The sequence below is a fragment of the Siniperca chuatsi genome, linkage group LG18 (assembly GCF_020085105.1).
Source record: "Siniperca chuatsi isolate FFG_IHB_CAS linkage group LG18, ASM2008510v1, whole genome shotgun sequence".
Lineage (NCBI taxonomy): Eukaryota > Metazoa > Chordata > Actinopteri > Centrarchiformes > Sinipercidae > Siniperca > Siniperca chuatsi.
Window position 1 is genome coordinate 11,916,759 of NC_058059.1, and position 20,256 is coordinate 11,937,014.

General features: G+C 38.3%; 2 protein-coding genes across 7 annotated transcripts; one reads left to right on the plus strand and one right to left on the minus strand.

Annotated features, from left to right (window-relative positions):
* Nucleotides 1-1,739: 1,739 nt before the first annotated feature.
* On the minus strand, nt 1,740-14,279 carry traf2b (Tnf receptor-associated factor 2b). Of its 5 annotated transcripts, none has more exons than XM_044173291.1 (11): nt 14,145-14,279; nt 9,672-9,874; nt 8,548-8,626; nt 8,227-8,325; nt 6,042-6,203; nt 5,869-5,943; nt 5,305-5,379; nt 4,642-4,866; nt 4,248-4,551; nt 3,823-3,971; nt 1,740-3,719 (listed from the first exon to the last, which is right to left on the minus strand). In XM_044173291.1, the coding sequence occupies exons 2-11, from the start codon at nt 9,845-9,847 to the stop codon at nt 3,501-3,503; spliced, it is 1,563 nt and encodes a 520-aa protein (XP_044029226.1). In that variant the 5' UTR covers nt 9,848-9,874; nt 14,145-14,279; the 3' UTR covers nt 1,740-3,500. The 5 variants fall into 5 exon arrangements, with proteins under 5 accessions (XP_044029226.1, XP_044029227.1, XP_044029225.1 ...); XM_044173292.1 differs by having other exon boundaries at nt 14,047-14,178; XM_044173290.1 differs by lacking the exon at nt 14,145-14,279 and adding an exon at nt 13,662-14,018.
* On the plus strand, nt 14,272-20,243 carry coq4 (coenzyme Q4 homolog (S. cerevisiae)). 2 transcript variants are annotated; one of them, XM_044173298.1, is made up of 7 exons: nt 14,272-14,407; nt 15,308-15,463; nt 17,345-17,441; nt 17,536-17,638; nt 17,786-17,915; nt 18,522-18,615; nt 19,712-20,243. In XM_044173298.1, the coding sequence occupies exons 1-7, from the start codon at nt 14,392-14,394 to the stop codon at nt 19,893-19,895; spliced, it is 780 nt and encodes a 259-aa protein (XP_044029233.1). In that variant the 5' UTR covers nt 14,272-14,391; the 3' UTR covers nt 19,896-20,243. The 2 variants fall into 2 exon arrangements, with proteins under 2 accessions (XP_044029233.1, XP_044029232.1); XM_044173297.1 differs by having other exon boundaries at nt 14,326-14,458.
* Nucleotides 20,244-20,256: the final 13 nt, after the last annotated feature.

The window sequence follows — 20,256 nt, forward strand, 5'->3', positions numbered from 1 at the left end:
GCTTTTAGTCACTAATATGAGTCTTTTTATTAGACCCACCCTTCCTTTTAAGTGCCCAAATATTGATGCTCGATGCCCCAGTTTGTAACGCAGACTTTCTGTTCAAGTCTAATCTCCAAGACCAAGACTCAAGATACTGTATGGTGTGCAAAAGTGTTTGCCCCCTTCCTGATTTCTTTCTTTCTGACATTATCGTGTTGTCACGAATGTGGACATGATGTACTGTTTCTGGGTGTAAATACAGGTCAGTGTAGTTATGAGGAGTTATTACACAGCATGTGAAAATAGCTGTGTAATTTCTTCTGTGGTTCTGGAGGGAGTTTTATCAAGTCTGAGAAAATACAGTGGTGTGCAAAAGTGTTTGCCCCTTCCTGATTTCTTATTTTTTTGCATGTTTGTCACACTTAAATAGTTCAGATCATCAAACAAATTTAAATATTATACAGCATATACAGCATTCTAGTGAGGCTGACAGACGAAGAAGAAGAACAAAATGAAGACTTTGGAGTGGCCTAGTCAAAGTCCTGACCTGAATCCTATTGAGATGCTGTGTCATGACCTTAAAAAGGCAGTTCATGCTCGAAAACCCTCCAGTGTGGCTGAATTACAACAATTCTGCAAAGATGAGTGGGTCAAAATTCCTCCACAGCGCTGTAAAAGAATCATGGCAAGTTATTGCAAACACTTGATTGCAGGTGTTGCTGCTAAGGGTGGCCCAACCAGTTATTAGGTTTAGGGGGAAATCACTTTTTCACACAGGGCCATGTAGGTTTGGATTTTGTTTTCCCTAAATAATAACCTTCATTTAAAAACTGCATTTTGTGTTTACTTGTGTTATCTTTGACTAATATTTAAATTTGTTAACAAACATCCTGGCAAACAGTTTGTTCTTTTGGTGACACAGTGGTTTAGTGGGTGTTTATTTTCTTCAGCAACTTGCAGAGGCGACAGTTTCATTTGCTGCAGACGGTTAATGAACTTGGTTGTTAACAGATCATAGAACCACAGGGGAAAATTGTCACATTCACATGTGGCTATTTGAGCTAACATCATAAGATAAACATTAGCAGGGTGGCCTGCAATAAAAGGAAATTCCATTTCTTGGGGTATTTTTGACTTAAGCCTATTTGTGACGCTGATCCTCACCTGATGACATCAATGTCTAGTGTAGATATGATATAATGTCGTTGTTTTACTTTTACAATAAAGCTCATCTTATTTATTTTCTCTATTAGGGCTGCATCTAATGATTATTTTCATTAACGATTAATCTGCCGATTATTTTCTTGTATAATTGATTCATTGTTTGGGTTATAAAATGTCATAAAATAGTTTTTTTAAGGCCCATTGCAATTCCCTAAAGCCCAAGCTGACATTTTACAATGTCTTGTTTTGTATGACCAACAGTCCAAACCCCCAAAGATTTCTATCGCACAAAAGGAAAGCAAATCTGCCAGAACTAGGAAATGTTTGGTATTTGTGCTTGAAAAACACAATTAATCAAATATCAAAATAGTCTCCGTTTAATTTTCCGTTGATCGATTAAACGATTAATCGACTGATATTTTCAGCTCTCTGCAACACAATAACATGCAACCACTGTACGAAAACCTTTGTACTGTTATATGTATTCTTTCATAATGGACATATTGTATGTTCCTCAGCAGCGAACATGGCACCACACGCTGAATAAAAAAAAATATTTGCATATAAAAACACATTAGACAAAATTCATGAAATATGCTTCAATTATTTATTGTGATTTTAATGAAAATGCACAACAATTAATCCACATCATCATTGAAAGTACAGAATTTTTCACCAAAAACTAAAAGTAATGATTTCTTGAATAGGCTTAAATTATTGATGTGTTAAGGTGGAGTAAAAATGGTAAATTCAATTTTATTTATATAGTGCCGATTCATAACAGAAGTTATCTCATTGCCAAAGTGCCCCAATAAAGAGATATATATTCTATGGCAAATTACTTACATAAAATGGCAATACATTCAATAATTAAAAGAAGCTTTAGGATAATTATTATAGAAGCATTTTGTAGATAAAAAAAATACACCAAAGTATGATGCTAAAAGGGGAAGTTTAAATAATGTATAATGAAGTTAATATAGGGAAGTGAATAATCATAAGTATAAGTTAATAATATTAAATTGCTACACTTTGCTATAAATTAACCTCCAGTCTTGTGTTGGTGGTCTATGTAAGGCCAGTTTTTTTCAGCATTGTTCAATCTCTTACAGGTGCAGTGGAAACACGGGTCTATAACGTTTCAATGTTTTCTTTGTTTATTTCTTTCATTTCTTATATTTATTTAGAATACATTTGATGTATAAAGCTGTTTGTTTTAGGATTGACTCAGTAAGTTTTGGCTACAGCAGCTTATGTTAACACTAATTTGGCAGAAAATGACTCATATGCAAACGTATGATCTAATAATTGATTATCCACATGATAAAAAGTGGCCTGCTTCATCTACGTTTGAGTGAAAGTACTGTTGTTAATTAATCTGTTTTATTAGAGTTCATTAAACTTCATTTCAGCACCACACACTGTTCAAATGGCCTGGTGCAAAGCGAGACACAATACCGGTGGATTACATGCCTCTCTTCACGTGGGAGCAGTATTAGATGTTATGCAGTCATATTCATCGGAATTTAAATATATGTAGTTACATAGACTTTATAAAGAAATCATGTAAAGGTTTTGGTGGAAACTATTAAAGGGAAACTTCAACGTCGGTCAGGGGGCCAAAATATTTTTGTTGGTGGGCCGGATTTGGCCAACGAGCCCCTATTTGCCTACCACTGATATGAAGAACCACACAATGCAAAGCTGAGTCCGGAGTATTATAATTATTATAATATACGTATAATATAAACAAGGTATGTGATACAAATATTTGTATTATCTGTTACAAAATATGTTATAAGATTCCATTTGAATGCCAAGAGGGTCACATTAGGATGACAGATGATTGCAGACCTCTTTTATCATGAGAGAGATATTTAACTCAGCAGCTCTTAATGTTACTAAAGCTCTTACTGTTTTAAGCACGTCGGCTTACCACCTGCTGACAGCTTTATATGTTTGTATATGTGATGTAGGTACTGCCGAAAGTATTAAATATACAAGACATTAAGAAAATAACAGAAATGGCCAAACTTATATAAAGCACGGGTATGACATGGCAGTGCTGTCAGTCCACTGGCTCTTATAAGTGAGACTAATTTATTCACTAAAGATCCACTACCATGATTGTTATTTTACACACCCTTGTATATCATGTCATAATGTGACACTCCCAAAACATCTTGATGACATTCTTAATGTATAATGTAGATATATTATGTAATATCATAGTCACATACTATATATCATAATAGAGATTATCATATAGCTATATTATTATTATTGTTAATCATTTACTTATTTATTATGTTTTCCTTTATACATATTTTGGGCTAACTTCCACAGTCTACACCCTATAAGCCTGTGAGGTCTACAATGGCTTTAATGAAAATTGTATCATCTCTCAGATAGGGGCTCTTGCCAGCCAGTTTAGCCAGTGGACAGAACAGCGGGCAGCCACTGGCGATGTTCATCTCACTGATTGGCCGCTGAAAGGAAGTGGAGGTGACATCAGGGCGGAAAGCATCAATAATGTGCTCCCTGTTGTTCTGATCCAAGAGCATTAGAGTTACCTGGGGAAAGAGACGGAGAGGGGAAAGCCAGTTTGTTTTGTGCTATTTATTGTGGCGATTGTGGCTTAAAATGGGTGGAAAGATCATTTACGAGTCGTCCTACCTTCTGACTGAATGGCCATTTGAGCAGCGCATCGCACTTGCCCCTCATGACGACAAAGAACAGTGAAAGGTGTGTTCCTCGACCCGTCCCATCGCCGTTCAAATACAGCCGCAGACACATTTTGTATCCATATTTGCTGGAGTAAAACGCTGTGAGGAAGAGAAAGAAGAATCCAGACTGTAAACAGAGCCTAAAAACAGTGTCATATGAAATTAGGAGTGACATGTACACTCCCTGAAAGACAACAAGGGTGTAGTTTAGTGGAATTTCCCTCGATTACATGCCAAGAGTTATGATCATACAAACCACCCGATCTTAGCTGACTCAATGAAAAAAATAACCTTTCAGCTTGGACATAAGATACGCCACGTGTACAGAAGACTTTTGAAATGCATGATGAGTGGTGATTATGTCTTTCATCTCACCTGGAGAGAACATTGCAGGTGTTCGACCACCCACAGCGTCCTGTCTGCGGCGTGAGAAGTCAGAGATTTTCCAGACAAATATCCCGTCGTACGTGCAGAACTGGAGATCACGCACCAGCTGTTCAGTTTCAGACAGCTGCAAGTCTCTCATGGTGAGTGTCCGCTCTAGCTGACGCACTTTATTGGTGAGGTTTTCAATTTTTTCCTGGTCTAAACGATGTTGGTGTGAGAAAGCCTCCAATGTAACTGAACTGCGCTCCACCTCTCGGTTCAGGACACACACGATGTTTTCTAAAGCGTTCACCTGGCAAAAACCCCCAGCAACAAATATATTTAGATCCTCATTCAAAACCTATAAACATTAGCAAAGAGCATTCAATCCACTGAGACTCACCTTTTTATCCAAGTCCACGTTCTGCACAGAGGCTGCAGCTCCAGAGCCCACAGTGACTCCCTCCTCAGGAGCCCTGTACAGGCCCAGACCGGAGTCCTCCTGCCACTCCCCGGGACCAGGAGCGTCAGCACGCGGCCGAGCCATGGACAGCACCATGGGCAGCAGCAGACGCAAGTGCTCCATGGTGCTGCTGTGCTCATGGTCACTGAGCTTCCCGTTCTCTATCTGAGAAACACAGCACAGCTTAGCTTACTACTGTAATTAGAGCCAAACCAAAAACTTTAAAACTGCAGCGCATAAACGGTCCAGTCAGATTTCATCAGGAGTGAGCATTTGCCCAGCGTTGGTGGAAAGATTTTGTTACCTTTGGTGAGAACCAGGCTAGCTGTTTGCCCCTGACTCCTGTCTTTATGCTAAGCTAAGCTAATTGTCTCCTCGCTGTAGCCTGGAGTGACAGAAGATTGATTGATCAATCTTTTCATCTAATTCTCTGCAACACAGTGAACAAGTATATCTCCCAAAATGTCAAACTTCCTTTAAAATACCTTGAAGTCTTCCTCCAACATAGTATTTGCAGCAATATTTTTGTCGACCAACTTCAATAAAAAAATATTAACAATAACACATTGAGAGCATTATATTTGATTAGAATACCGTACATACCACAGACTTACAGCCCACTTCACTGAATGGACAGGCACTCTTTGACTTGGCGCAGGACCTGGTGTGGTCATTGAACTGAAAGTAGGACAAAAAAAAAAGGAAAAAAGTAAAAGAGTTAGTTAGCCAGCTCCAAACAGAGAAGTGAAAGTGAAGTACAGGACTCTTAGTCAGAAAGAAACTAAATGGTCATAAATGGAATTCTAAGGCACCCCTTCCTAAAACCTCCATTAGAAAGAAAACTTTTCAGATGATCAATATGTGGAACTCAAAGGCATCTAGTTTAATTGTACATTTATTGTAACTTTGTTCTGTCTATTGTTTGTGTTTTGTACATACAGCATAATGCATGCATTTCAGGCCATTCATGTTGCATGTTTACTTAGGCTGTAAATGCTATATTCAGTGAATATTCTATGCTTAGGTACAGTATAAAGAAGCTACCTGTAAAACTAATAGCCTTTGTTCAGGGAGGACATTGTCAAGCATTACCTTGCAGAGTGCCACTTAACTCCACATAGAAATGAATATGGAAAATTAAAGGGTAATTTGAGGAGCAGCTCAAACCTTTTCTCTTGGGATCTTCTTCTTGCCACAGTCCTTGCATTGTAAGGGAAACTTCAGACAGATCTCATCATGGGCCTAAAATACACCATGAAGGAGTATGAGAATGTTATTTGGGTCCATTTATGCAGATACAACCAGCAACTGCTTTACACTAGATAATCTCTATCTCTCACCTTGATGTCTTTAAAGTTGAAGGTCACTTTGCAGTATTTGCAGTTGAGTGTTCTTGCTTCACATTCTCTCTCATTATGTCTGTCCTTCTCCGTACGAAGGATTAAGGTTTGGCAGGCGTCGCACTGTATCCGCTCAAATTCACAGCGACCTTCATGCTGAGCCTAAAAATGGAGGACAGATCAATTATTATTACCACATTCTTACTGTCTGCCCCTCCCCTGCAGAGCAGCTGTGACTGGTATTCATTTACAGTTGTGCTTTATGGTTTTATAGCATAATTGCGTGCAAATCGTTTAATTTACATAGCAGATGATCAAAGCAGGTCATATAAAAGCTTCTGATCTTTTGTCAGTTTTTATATAAAAGATAATACTCCCTTGTTAATCACTGTCAAAACAAATGTTCTGCACAAAAGTTGTAATTGCTAGACACACCTGTAGATAAAAGTGTGGTAGGATGTACTGACAGTTGACAGTTGACTTTTTTATTTTCTTTTTAACAACACAGTACATTTATCTAATTATGAAAGTGAGTGAGTAATTATGACTCTGTAATTATTGATGTAATTATGATGTATACCAATTAGGATTATTCTGAGACTCACAATTGAATTACTTGTACTATATTATTGCTAAAACACAAATAATATACTAAAGAAGTGAGCTAAAAAGAGATATTTTTCAAACATCTGACCTTAAAACAAACCAAAAAGAAAAAAATTGGAAGATGAGGAAATAAATGTACAAAAAACAGGCGCACAGAAATAAAAAAAAAGTGTTAGCAAAAAAGGATGTTTTTGATGTAAAGCATCTAAGTGTTTGAGAATTATATAAAAAGCCATAAAATATCACATTTTTGAAAAATACTGGGAAAGGGGCGGAGCTCGATGAGGTGGAGTTTATTGGCCTGGAAGTTAGTCTCTTCCACTATGACTACCAACAGCACGCATGGAGCCACAGAGCAGGAACAACAGGTAGGTTAGCCTGTTTTTCGCTTTGACTGCTCACTTTTCAGACATGCAACATCTGCAAATCTCGAACCGAATAACCAAACTGAATATGAATCATCTTTAACAGCTTTCCAGTCAAATCCCTGTCCTGACCACACCACTCAGAAACCATGTTTAGTCTATTTTTCCAGCTTCGTAAGACCTAGTTTTGGGTGTGTATGGCTAACTATCAGCAGCGCGGATCTTTCCACACAACAGTGACTAAGATGCAGCCCGTAAATATTCACATAAACGTGGGTGTATCACACAGCATAGCAATCATTTCTTGAGCACTGCAATAAAACTATAGCAGACTTTGACACGTGGTCGTAGACAGTAAGCACACGTTTCTTAAGAACAAGAAGTTTCATCAGAAAGCTAAGCAGCCAGAGCCACATTTGCAAAGCATGCAAAATAATCTCCAGCATCAGCCTAGTGTTCTCATTAAATGTTTCCTGCCATCACATCATTTGAACATTTCCTGTGTAAAACCTGATCTACATACAGCATAGTTAAGTAAAACCACAGACAAACAGCACTAAAAACATCCTTTGCATGGAATTAGCATCAGGAAGTTTCTTTAATAAACAAAGCAACTCACCCCCCACAGACATATTTGCAGTAAAAATAAAACTAGTAGACAGATGACGCGCATTCAAACACAAGAACACAAACAGCTTTTATGATTCTGATGGGGATTTTCTGTGATTATACAAACCACAGTCTGTCTTAAGGACGTAGTTCATTGTCTAATCCTGTTCTGTCTAACAGCCAGTGTCAATTCAGCAGTTCCCTTGTGAACTAAGTCTAGAAGTTTCTTTATCATGTAATGGTCAACTAACCCTCAAACAGAAGTCAATATAACGGCCTTTTATCTGCTGGTACTTTCCCACTGAGTTGTTGTTGTTGTTAGCTGAGCTGGTAACGTGGGGACTTTCCAGGCTGCATGTTGAGTTTCACTTCCTGTTTCTCTGCTGCTATTGCTGCAATGCCTGTAACACGACCACATTGTTCAGCCATAATGAGATCTGAAGGCTTGAGGAAGAAAAACACGTGGCCTTGTGAATGCAGAATATGCTCTGTGTTGGTACTGATGGTTTAGAAATATATATATATATATATGTAAACAGCTCTGGTTTGGGTGGAGTAAACTGACACTTGTACATGGTTAATACAAGTTAAACTTTATACTTCACCTCATACTCTTTTATTGAGCCTGTCCAATCGCAGCCCTGGTTCAAACACCTGGCAGGCAGACTTGCTATTTCTCGACCTGCTGCATTGTCTGGAAATGCCTGGTGGGCGAACAAAGAACAGACTTCAGTGAACTCACAAAGCTACTAATCATAGCAAGCAGCCATAACAGGTTGCATTATGTGAGGCTGTGGTGAAGGAAACTCCAGTCAGACTGAAGTCATATTTTTTCCTTTGAAACAGAATGGGGATGAGGGATGGTATAGAGATTACAAGGACGATGTCTCATAAAATGGCTGAAAGTTGCATACTTCATAACTTACCTCATTACTATTTAGAATGGAAATAGGTTCTTCATATATCTCCTCTTGGCGGCAGGCTTCACATGGCTTTGGCCCAGAACTGACAAACAAAACAGGTTTGTGACTTTACAGTAAAAAAAACAAAACAAAAAAAAACAAAAAAAAAAACAGCTGGTTGGCGACAACAGTCAGCAACAATTTCCTGCTGATCCTTTACTGGAACAACTGCTGACCAATATGGACCACAGCTCAAGCAGATGAATCATTAATCAATACAACAGCAGTGAAAGAAGCTTGAAATGCTATTAAAAAAGCAGCAATTTGCAACCTTGATATGATGTGGGAAATTCATGAGAAAAACGTATTGGCTTTTGCATAGCGGGCGACAAATAAATGAATAACACACACACACACACACACAAACAAACAAACAGTACATGTCAAATTATTATGATGATATTATCATGATGAATTGTCATGTGTAGACAGTAGTGGTTTTCGTACAGGACATGTGAAATCACCTTTCAAAATATCAATTTCACATGTGGTTTTGTGTAAAGGATAGTTTAATGAAATTCACATGACACAAGCACGTGTGGTTTCTAACCATGTACATGTGAAACTTCACAAGTGCTTGTGTGAATGTTGTGAAGATTAGCAAAAATGAGACTCCAGCACATAGTTTAGTTTAATTTATTTTGCTGTATTTGGTTTCATGTATAGTTGTTAAAATGATTTAATTTCCTGTATTGTCACCTTACCTTTAATGATACTGTCAAAGTATCATTAAAAAATGAGGTGATACACCAATGTATTCGTTATGCATTCACAGTGAATTCATGAATTAATAAACAACCAGTGATAGGAAAAGGAAAAGTGGAAAAGAAAACAATGGACACCTTTAGAATGAATCAGCATGGTTAGATCCTTATGATTCACTGACTTGAGTATTACAGTCCTGTCAGGGATGAGTCTGCACAAAGTAATGGTCTATGATCTTGGGTGCAAAAAAAAAAATCCCCAGAGCCAAGCAGAGCTAAGAACACAGGATGTGCTGAAGGATGTCCAGTAAGAGGGTAAGTACTAGGGGGGAAAGGGGTTTGCATTTCACACAGTTGTAGGTGGTCTGAGGACCTCCAGTCTACCTGGTGAGCTGCTTGAAGCAGTGTACACAGAAGCGGTGGCCGCACTGAGCCTGGACAGGCTTCCTCAGGACCTGGAGACACCGCTGACATTTGTATTTATTCTCCATGGGCACTGATAGGACACTGAGGGGGATCCCTGGTAAAGAGTTGGAACAGTCCAACGTGATTCGGGCCATTCTTCTCCATCAATCTGGTGCTATAACCTGTGAATGAAAACAGACTGCACATCAATCACGATGTTTTGTGTTTTTCCCCTGACATACTACAACGAGGCTATTATAGCCTAAAACATGTTTTATATAACACAGCCAAATGGTGTAGGCATGTTAAAATAAGACACGATGGTGATAGTACCATCATATGCAAATAAAGATGTAAAACTACAGTGGAACCTGTATGCAAGTATGGCTTGCCTTCCCAAAACTCTTGCCTTATCTACGAAGCCTACATGAGATGCGTGCAAATGAGATCGATCAATATCTTTTAGAGAGATAGTGATCTGTCAGAAAACAAACAAACTAGTGACAGATTTATCTGATAAGTTGCTCTAGAATGTAAACATGGTGGGCAGAGCGGAAGTACATTCAAGAGGAAACACTGATGCGAAGAGAGCTTGAAATGGAAGAAGCTAAATAGTCTAGCTTTACTTTACACTTGCTGCATTCAACAGACAACGCTTAACATAAAAATGAATAAAAAATGATGCAAACTATGACAAACGCAACAGATCACCATGGCCACCCCTTGTTACAGTTCAGGCCAAAACATAAAGCTGCTGGTTACAGCCCCACCATGTGTTCAATCTGTCCGTGAGTTTTTTATTTCTTGAGTAACGACAGAGATTTTAAAAACGTCCGATCTTTCAAACGTTGTTGCTTGAGGACAGGGGTATCCAGCGATGTCTCATGAAGGGCCAATGGTCTCAAGGTACAATTGCACTCACTTAGGTTTGCCATTTACTATTAAATAATATATATAAAGACGGATTTTATTAAATAGTAACTAGACAAGGCTAATAATCGTGCTTGTGCTGCTATCTAGTGGTTGATGTATGCCCTGCCCACAATATATGGAGTTCAATACAGCGCACAATGGATCGAAGTTGGGTGTGGTCACAATATTTTTAATACCCTTTATTTGTATGGTATCTGTGCAAATGCAACAATTTAAAGCCACTATGTTAATGATTTGAATATTCCTTCCTTTGGTGCCATCTGGTGGAAGTATCAAGAAAGACACTGTGGCAAATTGAAGGCAGTGAGCAGTCAGTGATAATTTTTTACATGTCAGTACAGCATAGATTAAATGAGGTCCCAGGAGTCTGCAGGTTTATCCCTTCCAATTAAACCATAAGTTGCCTTAGTAATGCTAAGTGCTAGGAGTAACTTTTGTATCAAGTCTTTTATGGTAGAAAAGCATTGTTACGATGACCTCTACAGGTAGAAAATGACTGAAACGGGTGCAAAAGTCTACTCTGTTGTCTGTCCCACACCAACCAGTATAGAATTCAGCAAGGTCAAAAGCGGCAGCAACAGCAGAACTTTCCGCCTCTGTGTCAAACTTTAAAAGCTATGAACCACTACAAGGCTTATAGCGTACTTGGCTGGTGGTGGTAAATGCAATAGTCATATCATAGTCACTGCTATAAGTGCGCAAATTACACTAAAAAGCCTGTTGTGGCAATAATTTCACAGTCTCATGCACTGAGCACAGTACCAAGGTTGTGGTAGAACTACTTTTATACAAGAAATTTTCACTTTCGCTACATTGCAATCTTTCACGCCTTTACAAAAAATAAAATTGTTTTAGAAATGTATGCAAGCACGGTGTGCAAACACAGAGTTAATATAAGTGTCTCTGGAAACTCTGGAAAGAATAGAGATAATAATAATCATGAGATAAATATATAACCTTTGAAATCTTTCTGCATGTTTGCAATAGGCTAAAGGTTGCACGACAATATGTCGTTTATCTCGTTTTGTACAGGACACAAGCCAAACCGCTTTGAGCAGTGTTGTCTCCACCTATTAATTTGCTTGAGTTAAAGCATGTCTTTTCAGTGTCAATCGAAATGCCACTGACAAAAACACACAAGAAGAAGTTCCATCTCAGCATTTTCCTAACAGGGGGTAAGGTTAAGGCTACCTGTTTACACTAGGTGGAGGTAAATACCATATTTTCAACCCACATTGTATTGTTTGGTGACAAAACACACAATTTATCCTGCACAAACTGACTGGGGAAATTCTGTGCTTCTGTACAAAGACACATGCAGACTAACAGTTGTGGGATAAGACTGGGATATGGCTTATTCATTGTGTTTTTGCTGGTCATGTGAGCTTAGTGGACTTTTTGCTGACTTAAAAATAGGAAACATCTCTTTTTGTTGTAATCCTTTCTCAGCCATAGGAAATCCACTAAACTAACATGTAGGGAAGTGGGATTAAAAGTTGCTGTTAGATCAAAACTTAAAAAGATAAATGAAACTAGGCAATCTAAAAGGTCATTTTGCCCCACAAATTCATTTCAGTAACAGCATGAACACTGAAACCCACAAGAACATCCCTTGCATCAAATTTTCAGAATGATCTTCACAGAATGAGTCATGATGAAAATCTCATGATCAGAAGAGAAAAAGTTCTCCTGCTCATCATGAGACTTAAATTGTCCCAACATATGACCAGTAATGCATTAGCAGCCATTAGTAACAGTAAACATTCAAGCTACAGACAACATAATCTTTCAAGTAACATTCATACATAATAAAACGTAATATTTTGGCAAACTCTTAACTATTACTGACATTTTATTATCCTTTCTAATAAGGAATATGTTTATTTGTCAAAAATTTCAATTAATACTGTAAATTAATATGTTTCCAAATGTTCCAAACTTCAGTCCCATTACATGGAGAGTGAAACAGCAATATTTGTTATCATGAATTGAATTTTCTAGAATAATGACTGGTCCTTATTTAGTTGTCTTGTTCCACCCTAGATTACTTCATACCAATTTCAAGAAGAACCCAGTTTAAGGCAGGAAGTTTCATAATTCATTTCTTAGAAAACACCCAATGCTGCTTATCACTGGAAAGTCACATCATATTTCCCTGTTAGAATGATCTGAATTCTGACAGGTCACATTCATGTTACATAATTACTATTTCTTCAAGTTGCAACATACCATAGTAAACCTACATTATTTCACAATCACACAAGTTTCATATGTTCAAACTTGTCCAAATGTAGCTAGAAGGGTATATGATGCAATAAGTTATATATCACTACTGAGTGACACATAAAGCCTTGCAGTGAATAATGAGCCAAGCCTTAATAAGTACAAGAGTACACCCAAGCTGCTGTTTAGTTTATGTAACCATAGAAACCTTGAGAGGGTAGCAATTACAAATGCAGTTAAAACAATCATTAAATCAGCCAGTCTCATGTGGAAACCATATGCTGGTTTTCTTTGTCACACACCACACTCCACCATCATGAAAGGACTAATAAACAGACCAGGATGTTTGTACACTGTGGCTGAAAATATCAGAAACAAGAACATAAATAACATGAAATCAGCTATGAACTAGGCACAAATATAACTAAACTTTGAAGTTTAGTTTAAAAAAAAAAAGACCTTGGTTTTTGAACTGTGTCCATACAGTTATCAAGTTAAGTCAAGTTACAGTTTAACAATCATGTCTTTGGAAGAACTATCACCAACACCAAGAGCTGCGTTCTTTATCAAAACAATGCCTTGAAAAATAAAGTACACCCAAAGTATCACCAAAGTATTACTTTTTTTGTCTGCAACAGCTGTCCCTGACTGCTTTTTAAAAAGGAAGAAAAACACCCTCTGCCCTGCCTGCTCCCTGTATGCGTGAACCATCCGTTCGCCATGTTCCGTTCAGTTGTTGTTCCAACCAACTGTTTCTAGACTCTGAACCTCTCTACGATACTGTACTGAAACCAAACCAGGATATTTACTCACCGAGCTTGAAAAGACTGCCTGTTCATGTTATACTCGCATACTAACCTACCCCAGTATTTAATGCTACACCCCCTACTAAAACACGTCAGCAGTGCATGTATACTAGATTAGGTATAAAGCAGCCGCCACGGGGAGGCGACTAGTTCAGTGTGTCTGCGTCAGTAGTTTAGACAGTATCTTGCATGTTAGTTGCTCCGTGAAAATATGCTAACGAATAACTTCTGCAGTTTTTTTTTTTAAACTTATGTTTGCATTTGTGTCATCAGGCTAAAAACAATTAATGGTGTAACCTAGCACTTAACTTACACTTTACTTCTTGGATTGTATGAGTAGCTAAACAACTTTAAGTAGCTAGTTAAATGCTAAGTTAGGCAGTTTGACTAACCTATTAACGTTACTATGGGTTTAGCGAGTTAACTCCTCAGTTAGCGAACTGCTAAGCTAGTCATCTGACGAGCAGAAACACCAGCTCAGCTAACTAACCTTAGCGTCTTGATTCTGTCTCTGCCGACAGACAGAAAACGAAACTATTTGTCCGCTGTAGTACAAGAAGGGCACCTTTAGCTATGTTTACAATTTTGTTGCTACATGAGCTCATTTTTTAAGGTAAGGCAGCTGTGGAGAGCGGAGTCACTTCCTCTCTACACGCTGACCAACCCCGCCCCTTCACCGGGGCTGCCCCGGAGTAGAAAGCTGGTGGACCGGCGACGCATGCGCATTAGCCTTCACAATGTGGCTGTTCATAGGTAAACCTTTCCAACGGTTAAATCAGCGACAATGCGTTTTGATCTCCAAAGGTACGAGTTTTCATACGTGCGCTGCGTTATTTGAAAAAGCGAAAAGCAACCACTACTGTTTAAATAAATGTAGCTAGGTAAGATGTAAGTTAACAGTTTCAATGTGGAAATTAATGAATGTCGAAGCCTAGCTGTCAGAGAGGGCACAGACAGTAACACAGTCCTCAGCTATGTAACGTTAGCTAGCTTAATTTAATGCGCTAGAATCAGATAAATATCAGTAATTAGGTTGTGGCTTATATCAATAATTAGTTAGTCACATACACTTGTCTTTCCAGGACAAGCAATAGAAAAGTAACTTCAGGATTTTGATTTCGTTCACAATAATTGGTGAACAGAACGGGCAGATGGATGTAGCTCGCACATTTTTGCGATTATCTTTTAAAAATAAAATTTTATGAATGATATTCCTAAACTAAACTGAAATGAGCTACGTTATTTTGTATGAAGGAAGGGACAGCTTATGATGCTGCTGGTGTCTTCTAAACAATAACTAAGGAGAACTCAAGAGAAGCAAATTAACTACACTTTCTTGCCATAAAATCTCACACATGATAATTATTCCCATTCAGATTACACCCTTAAAGTGTTAATATTCAGTGTGACCTCTTTCTCTCAAACATGAGCACACTCTGCTACAGTCTTGGTCCCAGGACAGTACTTGCATCAAAAAATGCTGTTTTTTCTGTAGAGCATACCAAATATTTTTGCTTTGATATCAATCATTATCAATAAGCTGTTGAGTTGTTATTGTTATGTGAGGGCAATAAAACAAAGTGCATTATTATATTGTCTTGGTCCAGTTGTGTAAAAGTTTCTAATGTTTCTAATGGTCCACCTTTGTCTCAGCCTTGTGTGTCCAGCATCTGCACAGTAGTAGCACTGGGTTCACAGACAGCTGCTATGATGGGCTGTATCCTGGACATATCCACACCACCCCCATCCAGAAAGCGCTGCTGGCTGTTGGGTCAGGTGTTGCTGCGCTACAGAACCCTTACAGACACGGTGAGACTCACACATCAGCATGGGGCTCACGCTGCATTCTCTGTTATTATTTGTGCTGGCCTTTCTTTCCTTTTTCATCTCCCTTTCTTCTACTTTTTAATTAAAAATGCCTTCTCATGGGGCGTCTGCTAGCCAAGTGGTTAAGATTCATATCCTTAACTACAACGCCCTGTCTTCACCCCATTTCCTGCCTACTATCAAAATAAGGAAAAATACCAAAAATGCCTTCCCACGAACAGTTGTTCCCAGTCACACACAACCTATTATATAGTCAAATATGGAGATAGCTCTCATGATCCTGGTGCAATAGAAAACCCCTAATGTTCCAAACTTTGGAAATTCATTAAAAATCAATCGTACTTGTTTAACTGCTTTCATACATTGCAGTGGAAATTACCATTACAATTATTTAACCAAAAATAGTAAAACTAATTAAAACTTTAATCTCTTCTAAAGCTTTTTCAAATAAAAGAAAATGACAAACAAAGTCTTATCTTACTTTTTTCCCCCTGAGCTTTCAACCTTATTAGCAGATGGAGTTTGCAGATGAAGGCCACAAAATGTGGCTTAAAGCTCTGACCAACAACAAGTAAGTGAATCTTGTGATAAGAATGTTTCGTCAAACTGCTCTTTCCAAGGTCAAGAATGAACCTCGAAACTCAACCAAATTGCTTTACAACTTTTGGGAATTAATTGTGTCAAATGTATCTTTCTGCCAATAAATTATAAGTGAATGCTGAAATGTATCCTCCTGACTAAATTACGAGACAGAGACTTGGTCGTCTCATTGCTGTTTTCGGTAAGAATCCTTCTTTTATAAGTATTTTATTACACCAATATTTTCATCACAGATTTTGTGTTTTTAAGATATTCTCCAAATTCAGAACAAAATAGCACAGGATATGTAAGAAAAAGAAGCAAGGGACATTATCTATCTATATATCTATCTATCTGATAGCCTTACAACATGTTGATTTAAACATCATCCAGTCTGTAACTGATAACTTGTGTATCAGCAAACCTGTATCCTCTGTATGCCTCCTACAGTTCAGATTATAGGAACGTGAAAGAATGTTTCATCCTGTGTATCATTTCTTCTGCAAAATGATAACAGCTGTCGGGGACTGTACCTGAGGTTTATTCTCTGGAGACCACTGTTACTATGTATGCTTCAAAAATGTCTTGGAAACAGATATGAGAATAAATACCCTGAAACCTTCAAGGAGGAAGAGAGCACTAACACCTGTCATGTGACATTTTAGTTTAGAGCCTGCAGGTGTTTTCTAGTCCTTAGTATCGGTTCATCTCCAAAAATGCAGGATCCTTTTATAATAACTACTATAATTACAATACAATAACATAATTCAATAACGTTTGACCTGTGCTGCCTGGTAAGCACCCAGGTCATTCCAACTACACGCCACCAGTTTGTAATGCAGGCTTTCTGTTAAACATTTGTCGCCTTCAGACCCAAACTGAGATAACTCTGTGGACATCACCAGACTTGACATTTTCAAACAGACATTTTCTCAGACTTGAAAAATTTCCTTCAGAACCACAGAAGACACTAAACAGCTGTTTTCACAGACTGAGTAGTACTCCCTGTGATGAGTAAACTGATCCTTGTGTGTAAAATGGGCGGAGTGCCCCTTTAAATCAAGTATCTAGGTGAATTTCAGCTATATTACGCGCTAGATTTTAAGACAAACTGCACAAATTTGACAAGCCATGATGAGATGTATATTATTAATGTAACAAATTTGAGAATCTTTAAGTCGAAATGTAATTTGGGGCAATCAGATATTAGATTGTAGGTTTAGCAGCAACATCTTGGAAAATCTCTGCATTGTACAATTTAATTGCATGAAACTCTCCCTACAGACATGGTTGCAGTGCTCGGGGAGACGACAGGACACCTAGCGTTGATAAATCTCAGGGACAGGATGAGAAACGATCCTGAAGGCTATACTATCCTAACGTGAGGCACTCTTAACACTATTCAGTAACTTTCTGATGATTTTCTGTGAATGAAATTAGATTTAGTCTCACTTGTTATTGACTGGTTATTGCAGAGAAAGGCCCAGGATCCGGTTGTCTACACTTGATCTGAGCAAGCTGGCATCACTGCCTGACGGCTCTTTTGGCAGAGAATACCTCCGTTTTCTGGAGGACAATGTGAGTATCCGCTGATGTGTTGTAAAACTTCATACAAAGAAATTTTATACTATACATTTTCATCAAGATAAACACATGTCCTCAGAATCCCGTCCTTTTTCTGTTTCTTTTTCATATTCACATGTATTCACTTTCCTGTTCTGTCAGCATGTGACCCCCGACTCGAGGGCAGACGTGAAGTTTGTGGACAATGAGGAGCTAGCTTACGTCATGCAGAGATACAGAGAGGTCCATGATTTGCTGCATACCTTACTGGGGATGCCCACCAACATGCTGGGTGAGTCAGGCTTTACCAATTCTGAAAATGCTACCCAGATATTAGACATTACACTTCAGACCATCACTGTCCTGCACAAATCTGGCATCTACACCGTCAAATCGTATTATTTATAAGAGTTTGATAGCCAAGCAGTTTTTAATAGCACAATGAATAGTTAATGATGTGGCTTATTATAAGTCTTTATTGTGTGAATGGCAGACAAAACCAGATGAGGGGCACATCTGGAACCACATGTTTGACACCTGACAGAACAATGAAATTCTCAACAGAACTTAATTGTGTCTCTTCCATGTTTTCCTTTCTAGCTGTCTTCACACATTTCCTGCTTTTCAATGCCCTGTCCTATAAATTGTTGATTGGAGCTTTCTGTTTTGCTGACAACATACTAGTGGATTGATTCTATATCACAATGAACTGGCCAAAACCTTTGAGGTGCGACTTCTATAACACAGAGGAAGAAATAACATTTTGCAATAGGGTTTCACCACAGAATTTGCTTGCGACACATTTAAACTGTTGACAGACTTTTGGTTTTCTCTTCTCCTTTCGTCATGAATAATCTGGATATATTTTTCTTTCTCTGTCCCTTCCTGCTGCTTTCAGGTGAGGTGGCAGTGAAATGGTTTGAAGCTGCTCAGACTGGGCTTCCCATGTGTGCTCTTGGGGCTGTGTTGGGGCCACTTCGGCTCAATACCAGGTACAACACCACTGCTTTTACCAGAGAGTTTGAATGACAGCACAGTGCTGGACCACCAAGGTGCTTAGTGAGCTCTGTAGCAGTATGATCGGAAGTAGCGGTAGTTACATTTTCAGTGACTCAATCAAGTCTCTGATAGACTCATAGTATTCACGTTCACCTTTCTGTTCACTCACAACAAAGAGCAGAGCTGAGTAATTTGGGGTAGGGCTGCAACTAACGATTATTTTCATTAGCAATTAATCTGCCGATTATTTTCTTGATTAACCGTGTTTTATAAAAATGTCGGAAATTTGTAAAGAATGACCATCTCAATTTCCCAAAGCCCAAACTGACATATCCAGATGTCTTATTTTGTCTGAGCAACAGTCCAAAATCCAAAAAATAATCAGTTTAGTATCATAGAAAACTAAGAAAACCAGCAAATATTAAAAATTCCCCCCTTAGTTTACTTGCTTAGTTTCGCTCAATTCCTGGATGACATAACTTCAGTCTGTCCTAAGGCATTTATTAGTTTCTGACTCTGCAAAAGTGGGAAAAACTACTGCAATTCCCCAAAACTACTGTGTCTCTGAACTATCTCTTTAAGCAAATCACACACATTTAGGCTATTCTATGTGTTCTCCTTTTGATAATTAATGTAATAACTAATTTTAATATTTTAATTTGTTTTCAATGTTTCATTCACTGAGCCTCCCCTGAAACTGAACCTGGGAAGGCCCGCCTTTCACTTTGAAAACCTCTGACTGCATGTGATGCAAGACAAATTTCCTTGTGAACGGACAATAAAGTGTATCTTATCTTATCTTATCTTATATTGTAAACATTCATTAGGCTTTTGTCCAGCTCTAATGTACCTCAGTACCACAGAGCGGTAAGAGGAAACACTCTACTAACTATATATCATTCTGCCGTTACAATGAACAAATGCCTATTTGTTTCTTTACCTGTAAATCATTAATCCTTCCTCATTCAATAACTGTGTACTTCCCTGTGTTTTGGGGAAATGGACTTTGGCCCGTTTATTAGAAATAAAAAAATAATGTCTTCATTGTTGTATCATGCTGAAGTGTTCCTTCCTTGTATCACCTTCTAGCCGATTACACTCGTTGTTCACTTCCTTGGGTCCTTGGGCTCTGCAGAACGGTCGGCGGTCCCGCTGTATCCTCAGCATCTTCTACGAGCGACGATGGGAACAAAGCCTCGAAGACCTCCGACACGAGCTCCACATAGAGCCACCTCCTGTCATACTCAGTGCTGTCAACAAGAGGAGCATGTGAACAAGACAAAATTCAGGAAATCACTGGACAAAAGACTTTTAATCATGGACAAACCAGAAATATTTGAAGTGTTATATTGTGGAATTTCTTTATGAGAAGGATGTTATTAATTATTGAGGAAATGGGGAAGTTTCACACTTGGCAAACTTTGGCTTGTCCCTGCTTACAACCTCAATACATCTTTCTTCATTTTAAAGTAGCTTTTACTTTGAAATGTGAGTCATCCCTTGAGTGAAGTCATATCAGCTGAAGTTTTTATGCTCCTCTGATTCAGTCTCCATCTGTTGTTGAAAATGCGACAGAAAGTGTGTATTTGTATCAAGTACAAAAATAAATGTAAAAACTGAATTATGTCTGCTGA

Excerpts from the sequence above, each read along its gene's own strand:
- coq4 (XM_044173297.1), top strand. The coding sequence starts at position 14,392 with ATGTGGCTGTTCATAGGTAAACCTTTCCAACGGTTAAATCAGCGACAA. Across the intron at positions 17,442-17,535 it reads GAAGGCTATACTATCCTAAC|AGAAAGGCCCAGGATCCGGT; the intron begins GTGAGGCACTCT and ends TGGTTATTGCAG. Across the intron at positions 18,616-19,711 it reads CCACTTCGGCTCAATACCAG|CCGATTACACTCGTTGTTCA; the intron begins GTACAACACCAC and ends ATCACCTTCTAG.
- traf2b (XM_044173291.1), bottom strand. The coding sequence starts at position 9,847 with ATGGCCCGAATCACGTTGGACTGTTCCAACTCTTTACCAGGGATCCCC. Across the intron at positions 6,204-8,226 it reads GCTCAATAAAAGAGTATGAG|GCTCAGCATGAAGGTCGCTG; the intron begins GTGAAGTATAAA and ends CTCCATTTTTAG. Across the intron at positions 5,944-6,041 it reads TCAACTTTAAAGACATCAAG|GCCCATGATGAGATCTGTCT; the intron begins GTGAGAGATAGA and ends GGTGTATTTTAG.